This window comes from Borostomias antarcticus (genome assembly GCF_949987555.1).
Source record: "Borostomias antarcticus genome assembly, chromosome: 9".
NCBI classification, from domain to species: domain Eukaryota; kingdom Metazoa; phylum Chordata; class Actinopteri; order Stomiiformes; family Stomiidae; genus Borostomias; species Borostomias antarcticus.
Window position 1 is genome coordinate 25,681,552 of NC_140242.1, and position 20,000 is coordinate 25,701,551.

Genomic DNA, 20,000 nt, shown 5'->3' on the forward strand with positions numbered 1-20,000 from the left:
GATGGGCAGGGGGCTGGGGTGGTCCTGGTTCCTGGCCGACTCCACGGCGGGGGAGGGGGCGGAGGAGGAGGAGGAGGCGGGGTGGTGGTGGTGGTGGTGGGGGGGCGGCGGCTTGCTCTCCCCGGGGGGCGCCGGCGACTCGCTCTTGCTGGTGGAGGCGCTGGGCGCCAGGAAGGGGTTGGCGTGACCGTTGCCCTCGCCGTGCTGGTAGGTGGCGGCGCCGCCCAGCAGGGGGGGCAGCGGGCTGCCGGGGAACGCCAGGCACGGGCTCGTCATCACGGCGCCGGGCCACCCGCAGAACGGCAGGCCCATCAGATGGACGCCAGACTTCACCTGCTGGGAGGGGGGCGGGGGGGAAGGGGGGGGGGGGGGGGGAGGCACAGCCGGTTCAGTGGCCGGTTCAGACTGTCCCCGGAACGGAGCCATGTCCGCTCGGCGGTCGACGCGACGCGGCAGATGGTCAACGCAACGCGGCAGACGCGGGGTTTTCTCGAGAGCTCTGCAACGGGGGGGCGGCCACAGAAACGGCCGCGATATGGTGAGACCCCCCCGGGGACGGTTTCCGTTAATGTAAGCACTACGGCAGCAGCGGTACGTATCTGACATCCCATAATAACCGCGTTAATGTCACCCTGAGCGATGGGGCGTGGAGAGGCAGGGTCCCCCACTCGTCAAGTCAAACGTCAAATTCCCTGACTTTCAATGAGTAAAAGGATTTTTTGTGGTGAGTGAGGTGATTTTTTGCAACTAATGAGTAAAAAGCCGAATTTCCATGACCTCGAAAAGGAAATGGAAGAACTGCTGACGAGCTGGAAGGGCAGGAATAGATCGGCACTGAAAAGTCCAAGTAACCATAGCAAACACTCACGCAATACGGGAAACGCGCGAAATAACCCGATAAAGAAAAATACTGCAGGAAAATATGATATTTTGATAAAATGACAACTAAAATGTAAACAACCTACAAACAAAATTCCCTGATATTCCATGACTTGCCCCCCCAAAAATATAAAATCCCCTGACTTTCCAAGTCTGGAACAGACAAAATTCCACGATATCCCCGAAATTCCCTGACCCATGGGAAGGGCGCCCCCTACTGTACCTGCAGAGCAGACAGCGGGAAGGGGCCAGCCGGGGCAGGGGAGAGGCCGTGGGGGGCGGCGGTGGCGGGCTGCGGGGAGGAGGCGGAGGGGGGCGGGGGCGTAGAGCCCGAGGTGACGGAGGACTCGTCGCAGGGCGAGCGGGGCAGCAGGCTGAACCAGTGGCCGCTCCGCTCCGTCAGCACGCGCAGCAGCTGGTCGTTGGGCAGCAGGGGGGGCGGCGGCGGTGGCTGCTGCTGGGGGCTGGCGGGCGCCGTCATCCCAGGGCTGAGGTAGGGGGCGCCGGGGAGAGGGCCCGGCTCCACCTTGGCCTCTGGACACAGCTGGGAGCCGGCGGAGGCGGAGGGGCTGCTGGGTAGTGTAGTCTGAGCAGCCGGGTGGGCGGGGGATGCTTTGGCGGGACTGCTGCTGTGGGAGTGGGAGTGGCCGTCGGACTCGGGGGACATCTTGGCCACCTCCAGGAGCTTGCTGAGCTTGGAGAAGGAGCCGGGCTTCTGCAGGAACAGGTTGAGGGTGTCTCTGTTGTCCTGCTGGCTGTCCGGCGTGGCCGCGTCTCTGTCTCCGTTTCTGGACAGCTCCAAGCTGGACTCCCCTGGCTTCTCGTCCTGCTCCTCCAGCTGCTCCTGCTTCACCCGAAGCCCCAGGCTGCTCCTCTGTCTCTCCTTCTCTCTCTCCAGCTCCTCCCGACCTGGGCAAACACGCATGATAAAATAATGTTTTTAATGGATTTAAAAACCCATGTATCATGACGCGTATCGTGACCCTTGTATCGTGATACATATCGTATTGTGACTCGTGTATCGTGTCATGTATCATATTGTGACCCATGCATCGTGATGCCCATCATATCGCAACCCCATGCATCGTGATGCATATCGTATCATGACCCATGTTTTTTTGTGATCCGTATTTTGCAGTGACCCATGTATCGTGACACATATCGAATAATGACCTGTGCATCATGACACATTGTATCGTGACCCATGTATCGTGATATGTATCGTATCGTGACCCATGTATCATGATACATATCCCATGTACTGTATTGTGATAAGTATTGTGCTGTGACCCATGTTTCGTGATATATTGTATCGTGACCTGTGTATTGTGACATGTATCATATCGTGACCCATTTATCGTGATACCCATCATATCGCAACCCATGTATCATGATACGTATTGTATCGCGACCCATGTATCATGATATGTATCATGAGCCATATATCGTGATACGTATCGTATTGTGACCTATGTATCGTGATACAGTACATATCGTATCGCGACCCATGTATTGTGATACGTATCATATCGCGTGGTCCTTGCCAATACCCAGACCTAGAAGGCATAAGCATTACCGGGCAGCGACACCAACGTGTTTGTATGGTCAGCGTGGGTCAGTCTCACCTTCGCCACTCTCCATGGCCTCCACGAAGATGCCCCCGCACTGCGGCAGCACCCAGTAGCGCCTCTTGAAGCGGTCCTGGCCGAACATCATGGAGCGCAGCGAGTGGGACGCCTCGAACAGCTTCCTCCTGATCTGAGTCTGTTGCTTAAAACAACAACACACAAATGTTGTATCAGCACTGATATGTATTCTGCCCGGAAACAGAGCAAATCTGAAGATCCTTGTGATCCCATTGGGTATTTACCTTGGTCAGCTTCTCGATCTGTTTCTCCAGCTCCTCCACGCTGGCCGAGTGGTCCCCGTCGTCCTGGACATGAGGAGATGACGTTAACTGGACACCACAGACCAGGCTGACAGTTACATTCAAAAGTCAGTCAGTAAGTCAGCTGGTCAGTCCGCCGGTCAGTCAGTCAGTCAGTCAGCCGGTCAGTCAGTCAGTCAGCCAGTCAGTCAGTCAGTCAGTCAGCCAGTCAGCCAGTCAGTCAGTCAGCCAGTCAGTCAGTCAGTCAGTCAGTCAGTCAGCCAGTCAGTCAGTCAGTCAGTCAGTCAGTCAGTCAGTCAGTCAGTCAGTCAGTCGGTCAGCCAGTCAGTCAGTCAGTCAGTCAGTCGGTCAGCCAGTCAGTCAGTCAGTCAGTCAGTCAGTCAGTCGGTCAGTCGGTCAGTCGGTCAGTCGGTCAGTCGGTCAGTCAGCCGGTCAGCTAGTCCAGGGGTCTACAACCTGAGACTCTGGAGCCGCATGCGTCTCTTTAGCCCCTCTACTGTGGCTCACTGGCTTTGACAAACATTGGCCGGGTTTCCGGAACAAGTTACTGTAAGAAACACTTAACTCCAAAGTACTTCTTAAGAAGGGTTCCTTAAAAAGGTTCTTTATTAGGAAATGCGGCCATTATATGGAAATTAATAACTAAATAAATATATTACTATTAAATGCATTTATTTATTACTAAAATAAATGGTCATGTTGGCATTCAAGTTAGCTAACTAGCTAGATAGCAGCTAGCCTCGTGAGACCATCCTGATTTTGTGAGCTCACATTCTGTTTCTTTCGCAAATCAGTCTGGATACTCTCCATAAAGATCTGTTTGTGCCAGATCAGAAAACGATCTCGCCAATCAGCGTTGGTTGTGAGGAATTTGAAATATCCTGAGCTAGTCAGTCAGTCAGCTGGACAGTCAGTCAGCCAGCCAGTCAGTCAGTGAGCCAGCCAACCAGTCAGTGAGCCAGCCAGCCAGCCAGCCAGTCAGTCAGCCAGCCAGTCAGCCAGCCAGCCAGTCAGTCAGTCAGTGAGCCAGCCAACCAGTCAGTATCTGAAGCACCCAGGACAGACCCTGTATGAAGACCACAGCGCTCTCTCAGCCTCTCACTAACCTCCTCCTCGCACGTCTCCATCTTCTTCCCCTTCTTCCCTCCCGCCGCCTCCTCCTCCTCCTCGTCGTCTTCATCCCCCTGGTCCTCGCTGTCCTCGTCCTCATCCTCGTCCTCCTCGCTGTCCCCTCCTCCACCTCCTCCTCCTCTCCGCTTGCGCTTACGGCCGGGGGTGGGCGTGCCCAGGTTCTGGCTCTCCTCGCCCCCGGTGCTGGCGTCCCTCTTGCCTGTCCTCTTGGCGTGGATGATCCTCAGTCTGGGGACGGGGGGACGGGGAGCAGCAGAGAGGTCATTTCAAGACACGCAAGATCTCAAATAGACTGCCTTTGTTGATACCGGTACATTAATTCCTGTCCACACGGCACGCCTGCTCGAGCCGAACTCCTTGAGAAGACACAGGTCCTTACTGCACTTGCGTAGGTTGAGAAGACACAGGTACTGTACTTGCGTAGGTTGAGAAGACACAGGTACTTACTTGCGTAGGTTGCCTTCCAGGAACCATTTGTCCTTCCTCAGGTTGGTCATATGGTCGATGTTTTTGTCGATCTCGCTGCAAGGAAGCACGGAGCGTCGCTTTTAATCAAGTCAACTTTTACTGGAAAAAATGCAAACGTGACAATACAGAGCGCCCCGAGCACAGGAAGTACAACATTTCCTGGCATTGCGTGTGTTTCGCTCATTTCTGACACTGATGAAAAATGGATGGCCTCTGCTTTGACGAAACACAGTGAAACTGCCCAGCCCAATATGACTTCTCCATTTTGTTTGATATCAGTCGTAACTATTAAAAATGTAGGTCCCGTATGATTCAAACAAGACCGTGTCCACTCCAGAAAAACAAAAAAAAGATAGAATCTGTGTTTCTGAACTGTGAAGCCCTGGTTATACTCTCCACGTCTGCGAGCGTGTGAGTGTCTGCCAGAGTCTGTGTGACGTCTGTGGGGGTGGGGTTCACGTTTTTTTCCGACGGCGCGTACCTGTCCGCGCCCCCTCCGCGCTATGACGGCGTGCGCCGGCCGCGTCCCGTACGTACCTGACCACGCTCTTGCTGCAGGAGAGCTCGTTGACCAGGAAGCCCAGCACCACGGCCTTCTGCGCGGGCGTGTGAGCCTGGAAGGCCTTGGTCTTCAGACTGGCGCTGAGCTCGGCCAGCTCCGCCTGCTGCTCGCAGTGGGCCTCCATGAAGATCTGCAGCACCTCCGACGCGTTGTCCCGGTTGATGCCCACGTTGGTCAGGTGGTCTCCCAGGGCGGTCTTGGTCTGCGGGAGAGGCAGGGACGGTCAGACAGTCTTTGAGTACTATCCTGAGTACCCAGAAGCTCTCGCTACGGCAAGAACCTCTGTGGGAACGAGCTATGATGTTCGTGGACACCAATGAGAATCCGACGGGATTTTCAACCGGATGCTGATTGGTCTGCGCAGATGGCGGGCTGAGGGGAGAGGCTGATCTGGCCTCTGATTGGTCACTGACCGCAGATTTCCACTTTTCAAGTATCGCTAACGAGTCCTGAGCTCTAGCGAGCTGTCGGTAACATATCTGACACAAAAGGTGCGATTTACTGGGACTTTCTTCCACGTTAACTCTCACTTCACTGAGGTTTTTATTACACAAACAGCAAAGTGTATTACCTAAATACGTTTTTCATTTAGTTACGACTATAGGTTCCAGATGAAATAATGTTCAAACGCAGCTGGATCTGAAAGGTAGTCTAATGCGCTGGCTCCGCCCCTCTGCCCACGTTTTGTTGCGCTTGACGTGACTGTTTCAGCTAATAACAGAGTGGTTTGGTGGGATTTTCTTTTGATGGGCGTTCAATATGTGGGTGCGTTGACCTTTTTCTACTCCCCGAAAACTAAGAATTAGAGAAGAGCTAGAACAGAGAGCAGAGTAGTGGCTCTTTTTAGGGAAGAGCGTCTCCCTAAATGGGCTTTAAGGATTCATACTATCAGCCAGTCCGCTGGGATCCGGCAAGAAAATACAGTAATGGAAAGTCACATGAAGGCATGACTAAGCCCTCCAGATTAGCATGGAGAAATGGCTTTGGGGATGAATTACAATTCCTGGTTTAACTGCAGACGGGTCTAAACACTGATAACCTCCAAAACAGATAGGCTTCTTCATTAAGCCTCTCAGAAGCAGAGATATTGATAACAGCCCGCTCGTCTCAGAACCAGAGATATTGATAACAGCCCACTCCTCTCAGAACCAGAGATATTGATAACAGCCCACTCCTCTCAGAACCAGAGATATTGATAACAGCCCACTCCTCTCAGAACCAGAGATATTGATAACAGCCCACTCCTCTCAGAACCAGAGATATTGATAACAGCCCACTCCTCTCAGAAGCAGAGATATTGATAACAGCCCACTCCTCTCAGAACCAGAGATATCGATAACAGCCCACTCCTCTCAGAACCAGAGATATCGATAACAGCCCACTCCTCTCAGAACCAGAGATATTGATAACAGCCCACTCCTCTCAGAACCAGAGATATTGATAACAGCCCACTCCTCTCAGAACCAGAGATATTGATAACAGCCCACTCGTCTCAGAACCAGAGATATTAACACACAAGAGAGCTGAGGACGACAGCACACTGGTGGAGACATGAGCAGAGAGAGAGAGAGAGAGAGAGAGAGAGAGAGAGCGTGTGTGTGTGTGTGTGTGTGGGGGGGGGGGGGGTGTAGTGTGTGTGTGTGTTCGTTATTACCTGTATGTGTTTGTGTCACTGTGTGTGTGTTCGTTACTACCTGTATGTGTTTGTGTCACTGTGTGTGTGTGTGTGTGTGTGCGTGCGCGCCTCTCACCCGGTGTCCGGGGGGCAGCCCGGGGTCGCAGACGGCGGCGGCGAGCATGCGCACCAGCAGGTCCTGCACCTGTCCGGCGCCGGGGCCGGCGTTCAGCAGCCCCTCCTGCAGGGCGCTCAGGCTGGGCACGTGGGTGCCGACGTCCAGACCCAGCACCCTGCCGAAGCTCCGCAGGAACTGGACCACCATCAGGCAGTGGGAGAAGGTGGCGCCGGGCAGAACCAGGCCGGGGATCCGGGACAGCTCTGGCAGGGGCTGGGGGGGGGGGACGGACGACGACACGGCGCTGAGTCAACCACACACACGTCAACACACAGCCTAACGCCTACAAGTTATGAGTTCACTTTATTGTCGTTGTACGCGAGCGTAACAAAATTGAATGGCGACACTTAAAGTGCTTTCAACATAACATAACATTAACATAACATTAACATAACATTAACATAACATTCACATTAACATTAACATTAACATTAACATTAACATTAACATAACATTAACGTAACAAACATTCTTATACACATACTAACGCATGACCAACAGTATAATACATATAAAAGGTGGTGCCAGATGTACACAGTGTTCAGTACAGTGTTCAGTGCAGAGAGTAAACTGTTCTACCTACTGACTTAATTCGACGTACAGTAGGGCGGGGCGATATGGCCCGAATATGAAATCTCAAAAAAATAAAACAGTGTTATGGACGAGTTCACGTCGCAGCAGAGAGAAAGTTTGAGCGATCGGCAGAGGGAGGCGGGCGAAGCGGAATATAATTTGAGAGATTAGAAAAGTGTGTGTGTGTGTGGGTCGGGGGGGAAGGTTCTAGGTCTTGAATTGTGCCCTGAGAGAGCTGCTGGTGCTGGCGTTTGACTGACTGTGACGGCAGAGGAAGCACTAATCTCGATTTTTGCGATCGAGGCATTTTTCACATCGCTCAAAAAACCGAAACGCAAATTAATCCGAGATATGGCCCAGCCCTACTGTACTTCCACGGTTCACTCGGTGGCGAACGGTGCGGCCCGAGAGACGTACGAGGAGACATCTTCACACGGCCAACAGTGAAAGAGGGAACCAAAAAACGCACCGCTGCATGAAACTATTCAAGTACAGCAAAAAGGTTTCATAAGCTATTTGACCCAGGCTTGGTGAGGGGGGGGGGGGGGCGAGGTTTAGCGCAAGGTTAGTGGAGAGAGAGAGAGAGAGAGAGAGAGAGAGAGAGAGAGAGAGAGAGAGAGAGAGGGTCGGATCTGGGCTGTAAACTGGAAGCCGGCTCCTCCTAGATGTGGCGATCTAAATTCTCTCTGAGGGAAATCCGGAGAAAGGTTCGGTCACTCTGTCTGGTCAGCCCTAGGACAGCGGCGGCCACTGGGTGGCAGTAGTGACACCTGCTTCCCCCGTCAGGTCAGGAAATGTGGGGAGATGCGTCTCTGTGGAGCAGAAGTGTCTGTTGGAACAGCAGCTGCAATGGCGGTGTGTCAGAAACGAGCCCGGGGAGAGGGGGTCTGTTTAATGGCGCTGTCTGTTGGCAGGATTCAGAAACACTGTCCATATACCAATTACAGTATATAATTCTGTGTGTGTCGAGTACTGTGTCGCCGCTCACTTGCGTGTGTGTTGTGTCCCACCGCGTGGCTCGAATAAAGATCCCGCCCATGGGGCCAGAATTATCAACAAAAAATTTTTTTTTTAAATAACTCACAAAAGACACAGATGGAACGTTTTAAACGTGAAGAATGTCACGTTTTCAGCGAAACCTCTTAACGATGATTCTCCTCAAATGCCCGACTCTAAACTCTGAGCGGACTGTAAACTCTGGGCGGCTCCGCCCCTCTGGGCGGCGTGGCGCGGGAGGGAGGGAGAGAGAGAGGGAGGGAGGGAGGGAGAAAGGGAGGGAGGGGGCACCTTGTGGTCCGCCAGGCACATGTCCTCGTTGGGCTTCTTCAGCTCCTTGGCCATCTCCAGCTCCAGACGGCGCAGCTCCAGACGCCGCTCCTTGTTCAGGCGCTTCTCGTCCTTCTTCTCCTGCTTCAAGCGCTCCCTCTCCTGCGGGGACGAGCCGCGGAGCCCCGGTTAACGGGGTGCGTGTGTGTTTGTGTGTGTGTGTGTGTGTGTGTGTGGCAGTGCTTTCACAGTAAATAGCTCAGGGCCCAACAGTCTTTTATTCACACTCTATATGATACAAGAAACAGAGGAATGGAGGAGGAGGAGGAGGAGGGGGGGGGGGGGGGGGAGAGGAGAAGGAGGAAGAGGAGGAGGAAGAAGAGGAGGAGAAAGAGAAGAGGAGGAGGAGGAGGAAGAAGAGGAAGAGGAGGAAGACGAGGAGGAGGAAGAGGAGGAAGAAGAGAAGGAGGAGGAGGAGGAAGAAAAGGAGGAGGAGGAGGAAGAAGAGGAGGAGAAGGAGGAAGAAGATGGAGGAGGAGGAGGAGTGGGTCAGTTTCCGAGGGGGGGGGGGGGGGGTAGTGGGCGGTCAATGGATCACGCACCTCTGCCTTCTTGCGCGCCTCCATGGCTTTCATCAGCATCATATGCTGTCTCCGTCTCTCCCGCTCCTGACCGGCCACACACACACACACACACCGTCAGACGACGCACACACACACACACACACACACACACACACACAGACCCCCGCTCGACGGTGCGAGAGATCACCGGCACACACACACACACACACACGGACGAGGAAACACAAGACCACGACGACAACTACCACTGTGCTGCACGCACACCTCTGTGCACACGCTCTAGTTCAGAGAGGGCGATGTGATGACAACCAAAAAATAAGCAGAAGGACAAAGCAACACGGATGAGGAGGCAGTGGGGAGTTGGAAGCGTTAGCTTTAGGAGTTATGCGTCCGGGCGCGCTGGCGAGAAGCACATTGAAAGCTGGTGGAGGTCGGTGGATCTACGGCTGTGTGTCTACAAGGACTAAATACAAGAGTTATGGCACGCGGCGGCGCTATGAGATGATGCTAACAGCTACCAAAGTCTTCCGACATCCGCTCTTCGCTCAAAGGGAACGATCAAGTCTCTTCGGTGCTGTTATATTGATGCAGCCCAAAGGACATGATGGCATAGTGTGTACTCATGCATACAAGCGCCGATTCACTTAAACGGCTGATTTGTTTTGGGGGGGGGGGGGGGGGGGTGTCCTCCAGGCTAAATGTAGGGGGTTGATCCTGACATGGGTTTAAAGCAATGCTATCCGCCTACAGGCCTAACATCCCTACACTATGATCGTTAGCATATCATGCAGCCTAATTACAGTAATTACAAGTGAGAACTGGATGATGACAGCCACACTCAAATCCACAATACGGAAATCACGACAAACACGACACATGAATGAAATGTACGATCCAGAACTCGGCGATTCATACTGAGGCGGCCGACCGTACGTGAGATGGATGAGGTGAAACAAGTCCACAAAACTCTACGATGCGCTGATTTTCACGATTGGATGTCGAGCGCCTTCATCCACTCCAAAAACCAAAACCAAACGGATGCGATGGATATAAAAGATGTGTTTTTTTTGGGGGGGGTGGGGGTGCGATTGGAGAGTGCATGGCTCCTGGTATCGTTGTCTGAGAGTCGACGCCCCCTCGCCGAAATTGTTCTACACACAGATGCGTTTTTCTCCGTAGGACGGACAGAGCAGACGTGACGATGCACTTTGCCGGGAAAGCCATGCAGAGCAATGTCGCGTGACGGCAGCCAGCGCTACGCGTTAGGCATTGCTATGACAACCATATCACAACCAAGTCACGATGCGGGTGTTAAGGATGTACAAAAACAAACATACCCATACCATATCTAGTCTATGCCTCTCCAACTCCTGGGAGAGAGAGTTGGCAAAGTATTATGGGACAGAAATCACAGGTGTTCATGAAACCCAAAGTGTGAAAGAACCCGCCCGACCCAACCTCTTTCCCCCGCCAAGCCCAACAGTAATGAGATAGACCATAGGCACCAAAATTAACCAGAGAGAGAATCTGACTGGAAATTGCGAGTAAAGTACTTATTCAAAAAGAGCCCTTTGAAAAAAGTTCCAAGTGGAAATTGAAAGTGAAAATTATAATAGCTTTGGGCATCAAGTGGTGCTGGAGGGAGAGATACCTACCTGGTGTTTCATAATGACAGCCTGCTGTCTGCGTATCTCCTTCTCCTGAAGAAGAAATACGCTCAGTTAAAAACCCCGGCGCTCACGTTTCACGCCGTACAATCAAAACAGATGTTGTTTTTTTTTCCCTACAGCACTCAGTTCTGACAGACGGTTCACGTCCCTGTCTGGCGTGATGGACAGGCACGCGGCCGGGGGGTGGGGCCGGGGGCGGGGCGGATGTGAGGATGGATATGGCCGGCGGCGGGCGTCTGGAGGCGTGCGGAGGAGGGGAGAGGAGGAGGAGGAGGAGGAGGAGGCCCCGCCCCTGCATGACGCTGATCGACATGGACAAGGTCTGCTCTGGGTGCTGTGGGGAGACTGTCCCTAGCACGGAGAAGCAGTCCCCTAAAGCTACCAGCATTATTCATCTAGATGAGGTGGGCAGAGGAGAGGAGAGGAGAGGAGAGGAGAGGAGAGGAGAGGAGAGGAGAGGAGAGGAGAGGAGAGGAGAGGAGAGGAGAGGAGAGGAGAGGAGAGGAGAGGAGAGGAGAGGAGAGGAGAGGAGAGGAGAGGAGAGTTGCACAGGGGAGGAGGAGAGTCGCTCGGTGGGAGGGGGAGGAGTGGGCAGTAAGGAGGAATGACTTGAGGCAACAGGGGGAAGAGGAGCCGGCGGCCATGACACTCATGTTTTATTGTTTTTTTTTAGTTTTTTTTTTTTTTACAGCACATCTAAACTAACCTTGGTGCGTTTCTCAGCCTCCAATATTTTGGCATTGGCTGCTTCCTCCTTCTTTTTCCTTTTAGCCTGTGCATGCAAAACAGGTCTACAGGTCATGCCACAGAACCACACGTGTCATCCAACAGTAAAATATACCGCACAATACAGCACTGCCTCAGCGCCCAGTGGATTCATATACAAATACCCACAATACACTGGGAAGTCTACATAACATTCCATATTTGGACTGTTTGAGGTAGAGTAACTGAGCTATTAGATAAGAGAGCAGTGAAAGAATGTTATGAATGTGAAAACATGTTCCAAGGGCTTATTGGTCATGTGAAGCAGAACAGTCGGGTGGGAGAGATAATGATCTCCTCCCATTACGAAGATAAAATAGTTGTAGTGCTTCTGAAATACCAACGGCCTAGGCAGAATAAATCAAGACGAATTTCAGCCTGTAATTATGAGCCCGGTGAAATCCTGTTAGGAGCAGCTCGCCGAGCGTGTCGGCTGAAATTTGATTTGGGAAAACGCTAAAATACTTCAGAGCGTCTATTAGCCGGCGCGTGGAAAATAGCTGCTTCACCTGCTCGTGCTAAACTTTCAGGCGGCAATTATCGGACACTATTCGGTGTTGAACTCCACCACGGGCTGAGGACATTTTGCTATTCAACAGCAGGTTTTTTTTCCTTACACGAAACACCAATTAAGCATTAGTCACATGTAGTCACAAGACATTGCCAAAAGTGCAGCCGTATAACTTGTGCATAGCCTTTGGTTGATTTAAAAAATTCCTACCAACAGCAAAAAGGAAGTGTTTCAGAATGTTTCTGCAATAACTCTCTGGGACCAACCTCGAGAATCTGCTGTGCACGGACTTCTTTCTCCATTCGAATCTGCTGAATGCGCTTGATCTTCTCCTGGTGAAAGGAGGGAGGAGAGATCAAATGAATGGAAGTCTATGGTGGTCCGTGTTTAAGGGGACCAGGGGGTGAGGAAGGAAGCCCTATGCAGATGACGCTGGGTGGAAGGTTAAACAGGACCCAACCCTTTGCAGAGTATTTCAAAGCTGTTGAACTTTATTTGGGCCTTTTTTTCTCCCCCCCCCCCCCCCTTCGAGCACAGCCTCCCCGAATGTCATTAGTGTGTCTGAGGCGGTCAAACCAAAAAGCAAATCTGCGACTCATCAGCCTTTGACATGACATGAAACAATGTGTGAGGACACACAGGTCCCTTACAATGTGTGAGGACACACAGGTCCCTTACAATGTGAGGACAGACAGGTCCCTTAGAATGAGTGAGGACAGACAGGTCCCTTAGAATGAGTGAGGACAGACAGGCCGCTACTGTACCTGCTGCTTCAGAATCTTCATCTGTTCCTTCTGCTTCTTCCTTTCCTCGGCGGCCATGATTGCTAAGAGAAGGACACAGACGTTAGCGTTAGCTCCGTCCAACTCAGAGAAGGACACAGACGTTAGCGTTAGCTCCGTCCAACTCTGAGAGAAGGACACAGACGTTAGCGTTATCTCCGTCCAACTCTGAGAGAAGGACACAGACGTTAGCGTTAGCTCCGTCCAACTCTGAGAGAAGGACACAGACGTTAGCGTTAGCTCCGTCCAACTCTGAGAGAAGGACACAGACGTTAGCGTTAGCTCCGTCCAACTCTGAGAGAAGGACACAGACGTTAGCGTTATCTCCGTCCAACTCTGAGAGAAGGACACAGACGTTAGCGTTAGCTCCGTCCAACTCTGAGAGAAGGACACAGACGTTAGCGTTAGCTCCGTCCAACTCTGAGAGAAGGAGGTCTCGGACAGAGACGGACAAGCCTGTACGTTATATGATTGCACCTAAGGCCAACAGGGGTGGGGTGGGGTGGGGTGGGGTTATATTGTATGTACTTCTATTTAGGCATTGTTAGGCCTTGTTTTTCTGTTTAATTTTTTTAAATGTTTACAAAAATGTAGACAATTATCAATCATAAGCGTGGTGAATTTGACGTTTCCATTAATAAACAGATTTATGAAGAAAAAAAAAGAGACGGACAAGCCACCTCACCTTGTTGCCTTCTGGCCTCCTTGGCCGCTCGCGCCAGGGCCTGCTTCTCAAGCTTCCTCATCATCTTCATCTGTGCCGCCTGGCGTGCTATCTCTGCAACGGGGAGAAGGGTTCAGAGGTCATCGTCCCGGTCACAGGCTCGACAGAGACAGTTCAGAGGTCGTCGTCGTCGCCGGCGACAGGCTCTCGGCGGCGCCTGTACGAGAGGCGCAACTGACCCTGAGCTTCCAGCCTGCGTAGGACTTTGGCGTCGGTGGCGCCCGGGAAGTCCTCGCTGGCGTTGGAGGGTCGCTCCTTCCTGCGCCGGGCCTGGGGGCTGTCGCACGCCCCCTGGAGGTCGGGGTTGGACTGGCGCCCGCTCCTCCCGTCCATGGCTATGATGCGAGGGAGGATCTCGTCCTCCGTCAACAGGGTCCACTGCAAACCCTCCAGACGGGATGGTTAACGGCAAATAATTAGTATTCATCGAATAATTAGTATTCAAACAATAAAAAAAAAAGTATTTGAGGCTACGCATGACCCTGCCTTGTTATAGAAAAAGTAAACTGTCAATAGATCCAGTGGAAGCATTCACCTGTGGGCCTTCTCTGGCTTCATAGAAGTCACCAACTTTTATTTTTGTACTGAAGCTAAAGTTATCGCGTGTGATTTCAGTTATTCCATTTCTGGTTATATACTACAGAAGAGAGAAAAGGGAATTAGTGAGGCAGAGATTCAGAGATCGTCCAACGTACAACAATGAACAGCTGAAAGGCTGGCTCTGACGGTGTGATTTCAGACACGGTACAAACTTCTCGGGAGACTATCGTGAACATGGTGCGTGGAGGGGGGTTTTGAGAGGGGGGAGGAGAGAGAAATCGGTGCACCTTCATGACGTCGGGGTACTGGCGGAGCTTCTTCCCGCAGGGGGCGTAGTACGCCACCTCACCCTGGAGACGGGACGCCACGCTGCGTATCCGGGTCTCCCTCTGCCAGCTGGGGGGGTACCGGGGGGAGGGAGGAGGGGGGGGGGGGGGGGTTAGTGGTAGGTACGGGGTCGCATTCATGCTGCCTGTGGCTCACGAGGTAGAGCGGGTCGTCCGGTGACCGCGGGGTCGGCGGTTCGAATCCCGGCTCCTCCTGTCGGCGTGTCGAAGTGTCCTCGGACAAAACAGCTTGCCGCCATTGGTGTGTGAATGTGTGTGTGAATGAGAGGCCTTCGTTGTAAAGCGCTTTGGATAAAAGCGCTCTATAAGTGCGGCCCGTTTATTTTATCTACCGCACGAGCGTTCAGTATCATCCCCTCTGCGTCCGTGGCACAAATCTGTACGGTCATCCGTTGTAGCGTAGCGCCCCGCCATCCTCGCCCCCACCCCCCCCCCCCCGACCTCGCAGTGCTCTTCCTGTCACATGACAACCCTGTCAGCCGCGTCACTTTCGCACTTTTTGGCGGTCGGCGGCAGACGGGGGCCCGGGAGGCGTGGCCTATCTAAACGAGCCGCGCCCCTCTTGCGAACCCCTCCGCCGCCTCGGTGGTGGGATGGAGCCGGGTGCCGGGGGAGGGGGAGCACCGCGCCCGAGCTGGAGCTCCTCTCCTGTGACGAGGGGGTGGGGGAGGGGGGGGGGGGGGGGGGGGTGAGGCCTGGTGGCCCTCAACCCCACGGCGGGGGCCTTATATATGGGGGCCTGTCACCTCTCCTTCCCCTGTGAACCTGCTGATGAGAAACATCCAGGGCCAGATGAAAGACACCCTGATCTGGTTATTGGTGGTGGAGGAGGAGGAGGAGGAGGAGGAGGAGGAGGGGCGGTAGCTGCTAATATTGGGTATCTGTGTGGAGGCTGGATGTGGTTAACCCCCTCCTCTCTGGGCTGGAGCGCCTCATTTCCTGTCTGCTGTGGCCTCTGTCAGGCCTGGCTCGTTATAGCCCCTCTGAGAGAGGGAGGGAGGGAGAGAGGGAGGTAGAGAGGGAGAGAGGGAGGGAGGGAGGGAGGGAGGGAGGGAGGGAGGGAGGGAGAGAGAGAGGGAGGAAGGGAGGAAGGGAGAGAGAGAGAGAGAGAGAGAGAGAGAGAGAGAGAGAGAGAGGGAGGGAGGGAGGGAGGAAGGGAGAGAGAGAGGGAGGGAGAGAGAGAGAGAGAGAGGGAGGGAGGGAGGGAGGAAGGGAGAGAGAGAGGGAGGGAGAGAGGGAGGTAGAGAGGGAGGGAGAGGGAGGGAGGGAGGGAGGGAGGGAGGGAGGGAGGAAGGGAGAGAGAGAGGGAGGGAGAGAGGGAGGGAGGGATACTGGGACAGCCACTGCAGACAGGACCTACACTGATTGAGATCGATCACTGGACACCACCAAACGTCTGGTGTGAGAGCGACGGAGTGACCGCGTGCGTGTGCACGTGTGTGCCTGAGTTGTGTGTGTGTGTGTGCCTGAGTTGCGTGTGTGTGTGTGCCTGAGTTGCGTGTGTGTGTGCCTGAGTTGCGTGTGTGTGTGCCTGAGTTGCGTGTGTGTGTGCCTGAGTTGCGTGTGTGTGCCTGATTTGCGTGTGTGTGTGCCTGAGTTGCGTGTGTGTGTGCCTGAGTTGCGCGTGTGTGTGCCTGATTTGCGTGTGTGTGTGCCTGAGTTGCGTGTGTGTGCCTGAGTTGCGTGTGTGTGTGCCTGAGTTGCGTGTGTGTGTGTGTGCCTGAGTTGCGTGTGTGTGTGCCTGAGTTGTGCGTGTGTGCCTGAGTTGCACGTGTGTGTGTTGCGTGTGTGTGTGTGTTGCGTGTGTGTGTTGTGTGTGTGTGTGTGTTGCGTGTGTGTGTTGCGTGTGTGTGTGTGTGTGTGTGTTGTGTGTGTGTGTGTGTTGCGTGTGTGTGTTGTGTGTGTGTGTGTGTTGCGTGTGTGTGTGTGTGTTGCGTGTGTGTGTGCGTCGCGTGCGCGGTGTCATACCCAAACTCCAGGGGGAGCCGCAGCTCTCGCTCGTCCGTCACCCTCTTCCTCTTCCCTGATCCTGGGGGGGGGGGGGGGGGGGGGAGAGAGAGGACTCGTTACTATTGGCTGATCCCCAGTGACCCAGCCGGGGCGCTAGCTCGCGACCTGGATGTATTTGCAGAGGCGCCCTCGCTCTAAAATAAGAAAAGCCTGCGTCAATTCATCTGTCCGGTGGGGCGGGGGGTGTGTGTGGGGGGGGGGCGGGGGAAAGGGGGGGGGGGTTATTGGGGCTGTAAAACTCTTCCAGATACACGCAGCACAGGGAGCCACACAGAAAATCTCAGCCTGCTCTGTTCTGCCGTTTCAAAACCGAAGGAAAACATTTGAAACGAATCCGTAGCGAGTGACTACTTTTAACCGCTGTGTCTTTCCAAAAACAAAGTCTGCAAACCTCGATGATCTACGGGCACAACATAAAATAAACCGTGTCAGGACTGATATGGAAGCGAGACGAATTACTACAGCGAATCGCTACTGGAAACCCACGCCTCCTCATCGGGAGAATGTGAGGGACCGAGCTCCGTGAGCCGCGGTCTCCGGTTGGTAAAAGGTTAACCGTCTGCCGGGGTGAATACCAGACAGGCGGGCAGGCGGAGGCTCATCCAAACAATGACGCAACGGCTTTTCGAGGCAGAGACCTCGTTTCGCACCGCGGCTACTGAGAAAAGAACCTCGTCCTGCTGGAAAAAAAAAAAAAAAGGTCGCTCCCTTTTTTCTTTTTCTTTTTTCTTCCTCGAGCCGGCAGGGGCGATGCGACTGAAGTTCAGGGAATTGGGAGATAAGAGGCCGGCCTGCCAACAAACAGTTCTGAGAAGCGGAGCGCCGCATGCGGGTCGAACAGAGTGGACACACACTTCCCCGTCAGTCCTGCTGTTTTTGCCGCATTGAGACGAAGGTTACGCATGCAGAACGGTGTTTTTTTTTGGGGGGGGGAGTGGGTAGGGAGTTCGGTGGCGGTACCTGGAGGAGGGCCCAGCGCGTACGACGAGGAGGAGGAGGGGCCGCTGAGGTGGGCCAAAGCCCCCGCGCCGGTCGCCGCGGCGTGAGCGGACTGGCTGGCGGTCTTGATGACCTGGAGGTTGAGCGGGGAGCAGCTGGCCGAGAGGGAGGAGGAGGAGGAGGCGTTGGGGAGGGAGAGCGTCGAAGCGGCGGCGAGTTTCGGGGGGCCTCGCTCCGCCTCCGCGTCCGTGTCGCCGCGCTCCTTCGCCTCGTCCTCGGAGCCGTCCGAGTCGCTGTCCAGATTGCTCTCCGACTCTGCGGGGGGGAGAGAAAAAAAAACGATCAATCGTCACGTCCCCCCCCGATTAGCATCGGTCTTGCGCCCGGCAGCGGCGTGTGCTCCGACAGCCGCGGACGAGCGATTGCTTCCTCGCGCCGTTAACTAACCTGACAGGCTGTCGTCGGAGTCGTCCTCGTCGTCGTCCTCGTCGTCGTCGTCCTCGTCCCCCAGGGAGTCGTCCGAGTCCTTGCTGCTGGGGATGTCCGACTCGGCGCCCCGGACCAGGTCGGCCAGCGGGAGCTGCGGCAGGTGGGTGGGGGCGGGGGCCTTCCTGGCGTGCAGGGCCCTGGGGGTCTTGCCCTTCCTGCCGGGCCTGTGGGCCGAGCCGGGCGCGGCGGAGGCTCCGCCCGGGGCTCCGGACGCCGCCGCCGCCGCCTCCCTGGTGCCGGTGCTCAGGTTGACGGGCATGGAGAAGGAGGGGCCGGCGGCGGCCAGGGGGGGCTTCCCGCCGGGGGGCCTGGCGCTCTGGCCGCGGGGCTTGGTGATGAGAGCCAGCGGGGCGTCCTGGACCGCGCTGTCGATCGCCCCGTTGGGGGGGTGCTGCAGCTGGGGGTGGGGGGCCAGGAGGGGGCTGGACAGGAACAGGTTGGCGTGGTTGGCGCGCAAGGCGGGAGACGCCAGCATGTGGGCGCCCAGCGTCTCCGGGGACAGCCTGGGGGGAGGCAGGGACGAGGAGCCGGGCGCCGTCTTCCTCTGGGTCTTGAACAAGTCCTGCTTCTTCAGCGGGAGAGGGAAGGCCTGTTTGAAGTGCTCCTGGGAGAGGAAGGGCTAAATTGAAGAAGAAGAAGAAAAAAAACGAGAGGAGGGAGAAAATGGAAGCAATTATACCAGCTGTCAGTCAGGTTCGTTACTACAGGCCGCCGAGCGCGGGAGGTAATATGCGACGCTCTCGTATTGTGTTCAGAGGAAGACAATGAGAAGGCTCCGTGTGAGGTATATTAAAAAAGGCCTCTGCCAGCAGCGTCGTGAAGAAAAAGCTCATATGAGGAAAATTCCCCTGCTCAGCGCAGATCTGCCGGCTTAACTGTCAACTTGTTTTTTGTCCTTTTTTTTTTTTTTTTTTTTTCGGTCACGGCTCTACAATCCGCCGCTTGTTTTGACTAAGGCGTTCCCCGTGTTATCCAAAAGCCCGCTCCAGAAAGGGCTCGCCGTGGATTGGCACACTATTGACACGCCACTGTTGGCGGCGACAACAATAATTGAATCCTTTGAAAGAAGCAGATTTTTCACTCTAGATAAAGACGGGCTTCCGAAAGCATTAGGGAGTTAATTGCTTGTCAGCTTTAGTGAAATATTTCCAATAAAGCTAAATGCATTGTCACTTTCAGTCATGTACCAGGCAGCCCGGTATGAAACACAATCAAACTGCAGATAACGGCGCTTAGACGTTTCATTTTCTGTCGAGAGGGAACTCGTGACCTTTTCAAATCTGCATGTCAGAAACGATGACAGTCAGAAAGTGGCCGGTTTAAAAATAACCCGTTCGCCGAATTCTCACAGCTCAACTTCTCATGGATAGACCTCGCTAAGTCTTCACGCTGGTAACTGACTCGACTCATTAATATTTGGACTCAAATCAACAGAAAGCCGAATCCAAATCATGCAAAATGGAGACCGCCCTTCAAACATGCACGGTCAGCGTCCTCCCGACAGACTTGAGACTCGCCTGCTTCATCCTGAAACTGTTGAGGTGCAGTAAGGTCTCGTCCAGGTAGCTCCTCCCACCGGTCAGCATGCTGTCCGCCGGCGCCGGGGGCTTGGGCGAGGACGTCCGAGACCTGACGGGCTTGTGCGAGGGTGAGAGCGTCGGCGGTTTGGGGGACGAGGAGAGGGAGAGGGGCTTGGGCGAGGAGGAGGAGGAGGAGAGGGAGTTGTGTTTGGGCGAGGAGGAGGAGGAGGAGAGGGAGAAGTTCTTGGGCGAAGCCTCGCGGTGCGAGCGCGAGAGCGCCGCCAGCCCCGTGGCCTGGATGACGCTGGGGTGCTGCTGCTGCTCCTCCTCCCTGCCGCCCCGGGGGGTCTGGAAGAGCGCGGTGAAGGGGTGGGGGGGCAGGGCCCGGGGGGGCGGGGCAGGGGTCTCTCGGCGGTGCTTCGGGGGCGGCCCGCTCTTTTCGGCGCGCGCTCGGTCCTTCTTCCCCTCGGCCGCGCTGTGCGTCGGCGCCTGGGGGGAGCGGAGGGGAGTCGGGAGAGAGAGAGGGAGAGAGAGGGGGATGAGGAGGAGGAATGGAGAG

The 20,000-nt window shown here is 54.7% G+C and overlaps 1 protein-coding gene across 5 annotated transcripts in view; it reads right to left on the reverse strand.

Moving 5' to 3' along the window:
* baz2bb (bromodomain adjacent to zinc finger domain, 2Bb) overlaps window positions 1-20,000 on the reverse strand; it is a 71,111-nt gene that overhangs the window by 6,431 nt on the left and 44,680 nt on the right. The window contains exons 8-30 of one of the 5 annotated variants that reach the window (XM_084443211.1): window positions 19,439-19,930; window positions 17,880-18,540; window positions 17,454-17,747; window positions 16,452-16,512; window positions 14,424-14,532; window positions 14,132-14,233; window positions 13,776-13,983; window positions 13,558-13,650; window positions 12,855-12,916; window positions 12,357-12,422; window positions 11,521-11,586; window positions 10,800-10,844; window positions 10,488-10,514; window positions 9,163-9,228; window positions 8,582-8,722; window positions 6,680-6,934; window positions 4,904-5,130; window positions 4,346-4,420; window positions 3,874-4,126; window positions 2,750-2,812; window positions 2,505-2,649; window positions 1,103-1,788; window positions 1-333 (exon numbers count right to left, since the gene is read on the reverse strand). The exon at window positions 1-333 is cut by the window's left edge and continues 7 nt beyond it. In XM_084443211.1, the coding sequence (XP_084299337.1) occupies window positions 1-333; window positions 1,103-1,788; window positions 2,505-2,649; window positions 2,750-2,812; window positions 3,874-4,126; window positions 4,346-4,420; window positions 4,904-5,130; window positions 6,680-6,934; window positions 8,582-8,722; window positions 9,163-9,228; window positions 10,488-10,514; window positions 10,800-10,844; window positions 11,521-11,586; window positions 12,357-12,422; window positions 12,855-12,916; window positions 13,558-13,650; window positions 13,776-13,983; window positions 14,132-14,233; window positions 14,424-14,532; window positions 16,452-16,512; window positions 17,454-17,747; window positions 17,880-18,540; window positions 19,439-19,930 (4,530 nt within the window). The remainder of the gene's footprint in view (window positions 334-1,102; window positions 1,789-2,504; window positions 2,650-2,749; window positions 2,813-3,873; window positions 4,127-4,345; window positions 4,421-4,903; window positions 5,131-6,679; window positions 6,935-8,581; window positions 8,723-9,162; window positions 9,229-10,487; window positions 10,515-10,799; window positions 10,845-11,520; window positions 11,587-12,356; window positions 12,423-12,854; window positions 12,917-13,557; window positions 13,651-13,775; window positions 13,984-14,131; window positions 14,234-14,423; window positions 14,533-16,451; window positions 16,513-17,453; window positions 17,748-17,879; window positions 18,541-19,438; window positions 19,931-20,000) is intronic. The other 4 variants (XM_084443215.1, XM_084443213.1, XM_084443212.1 and 1 more) reach the window with 4 other exon arrangements.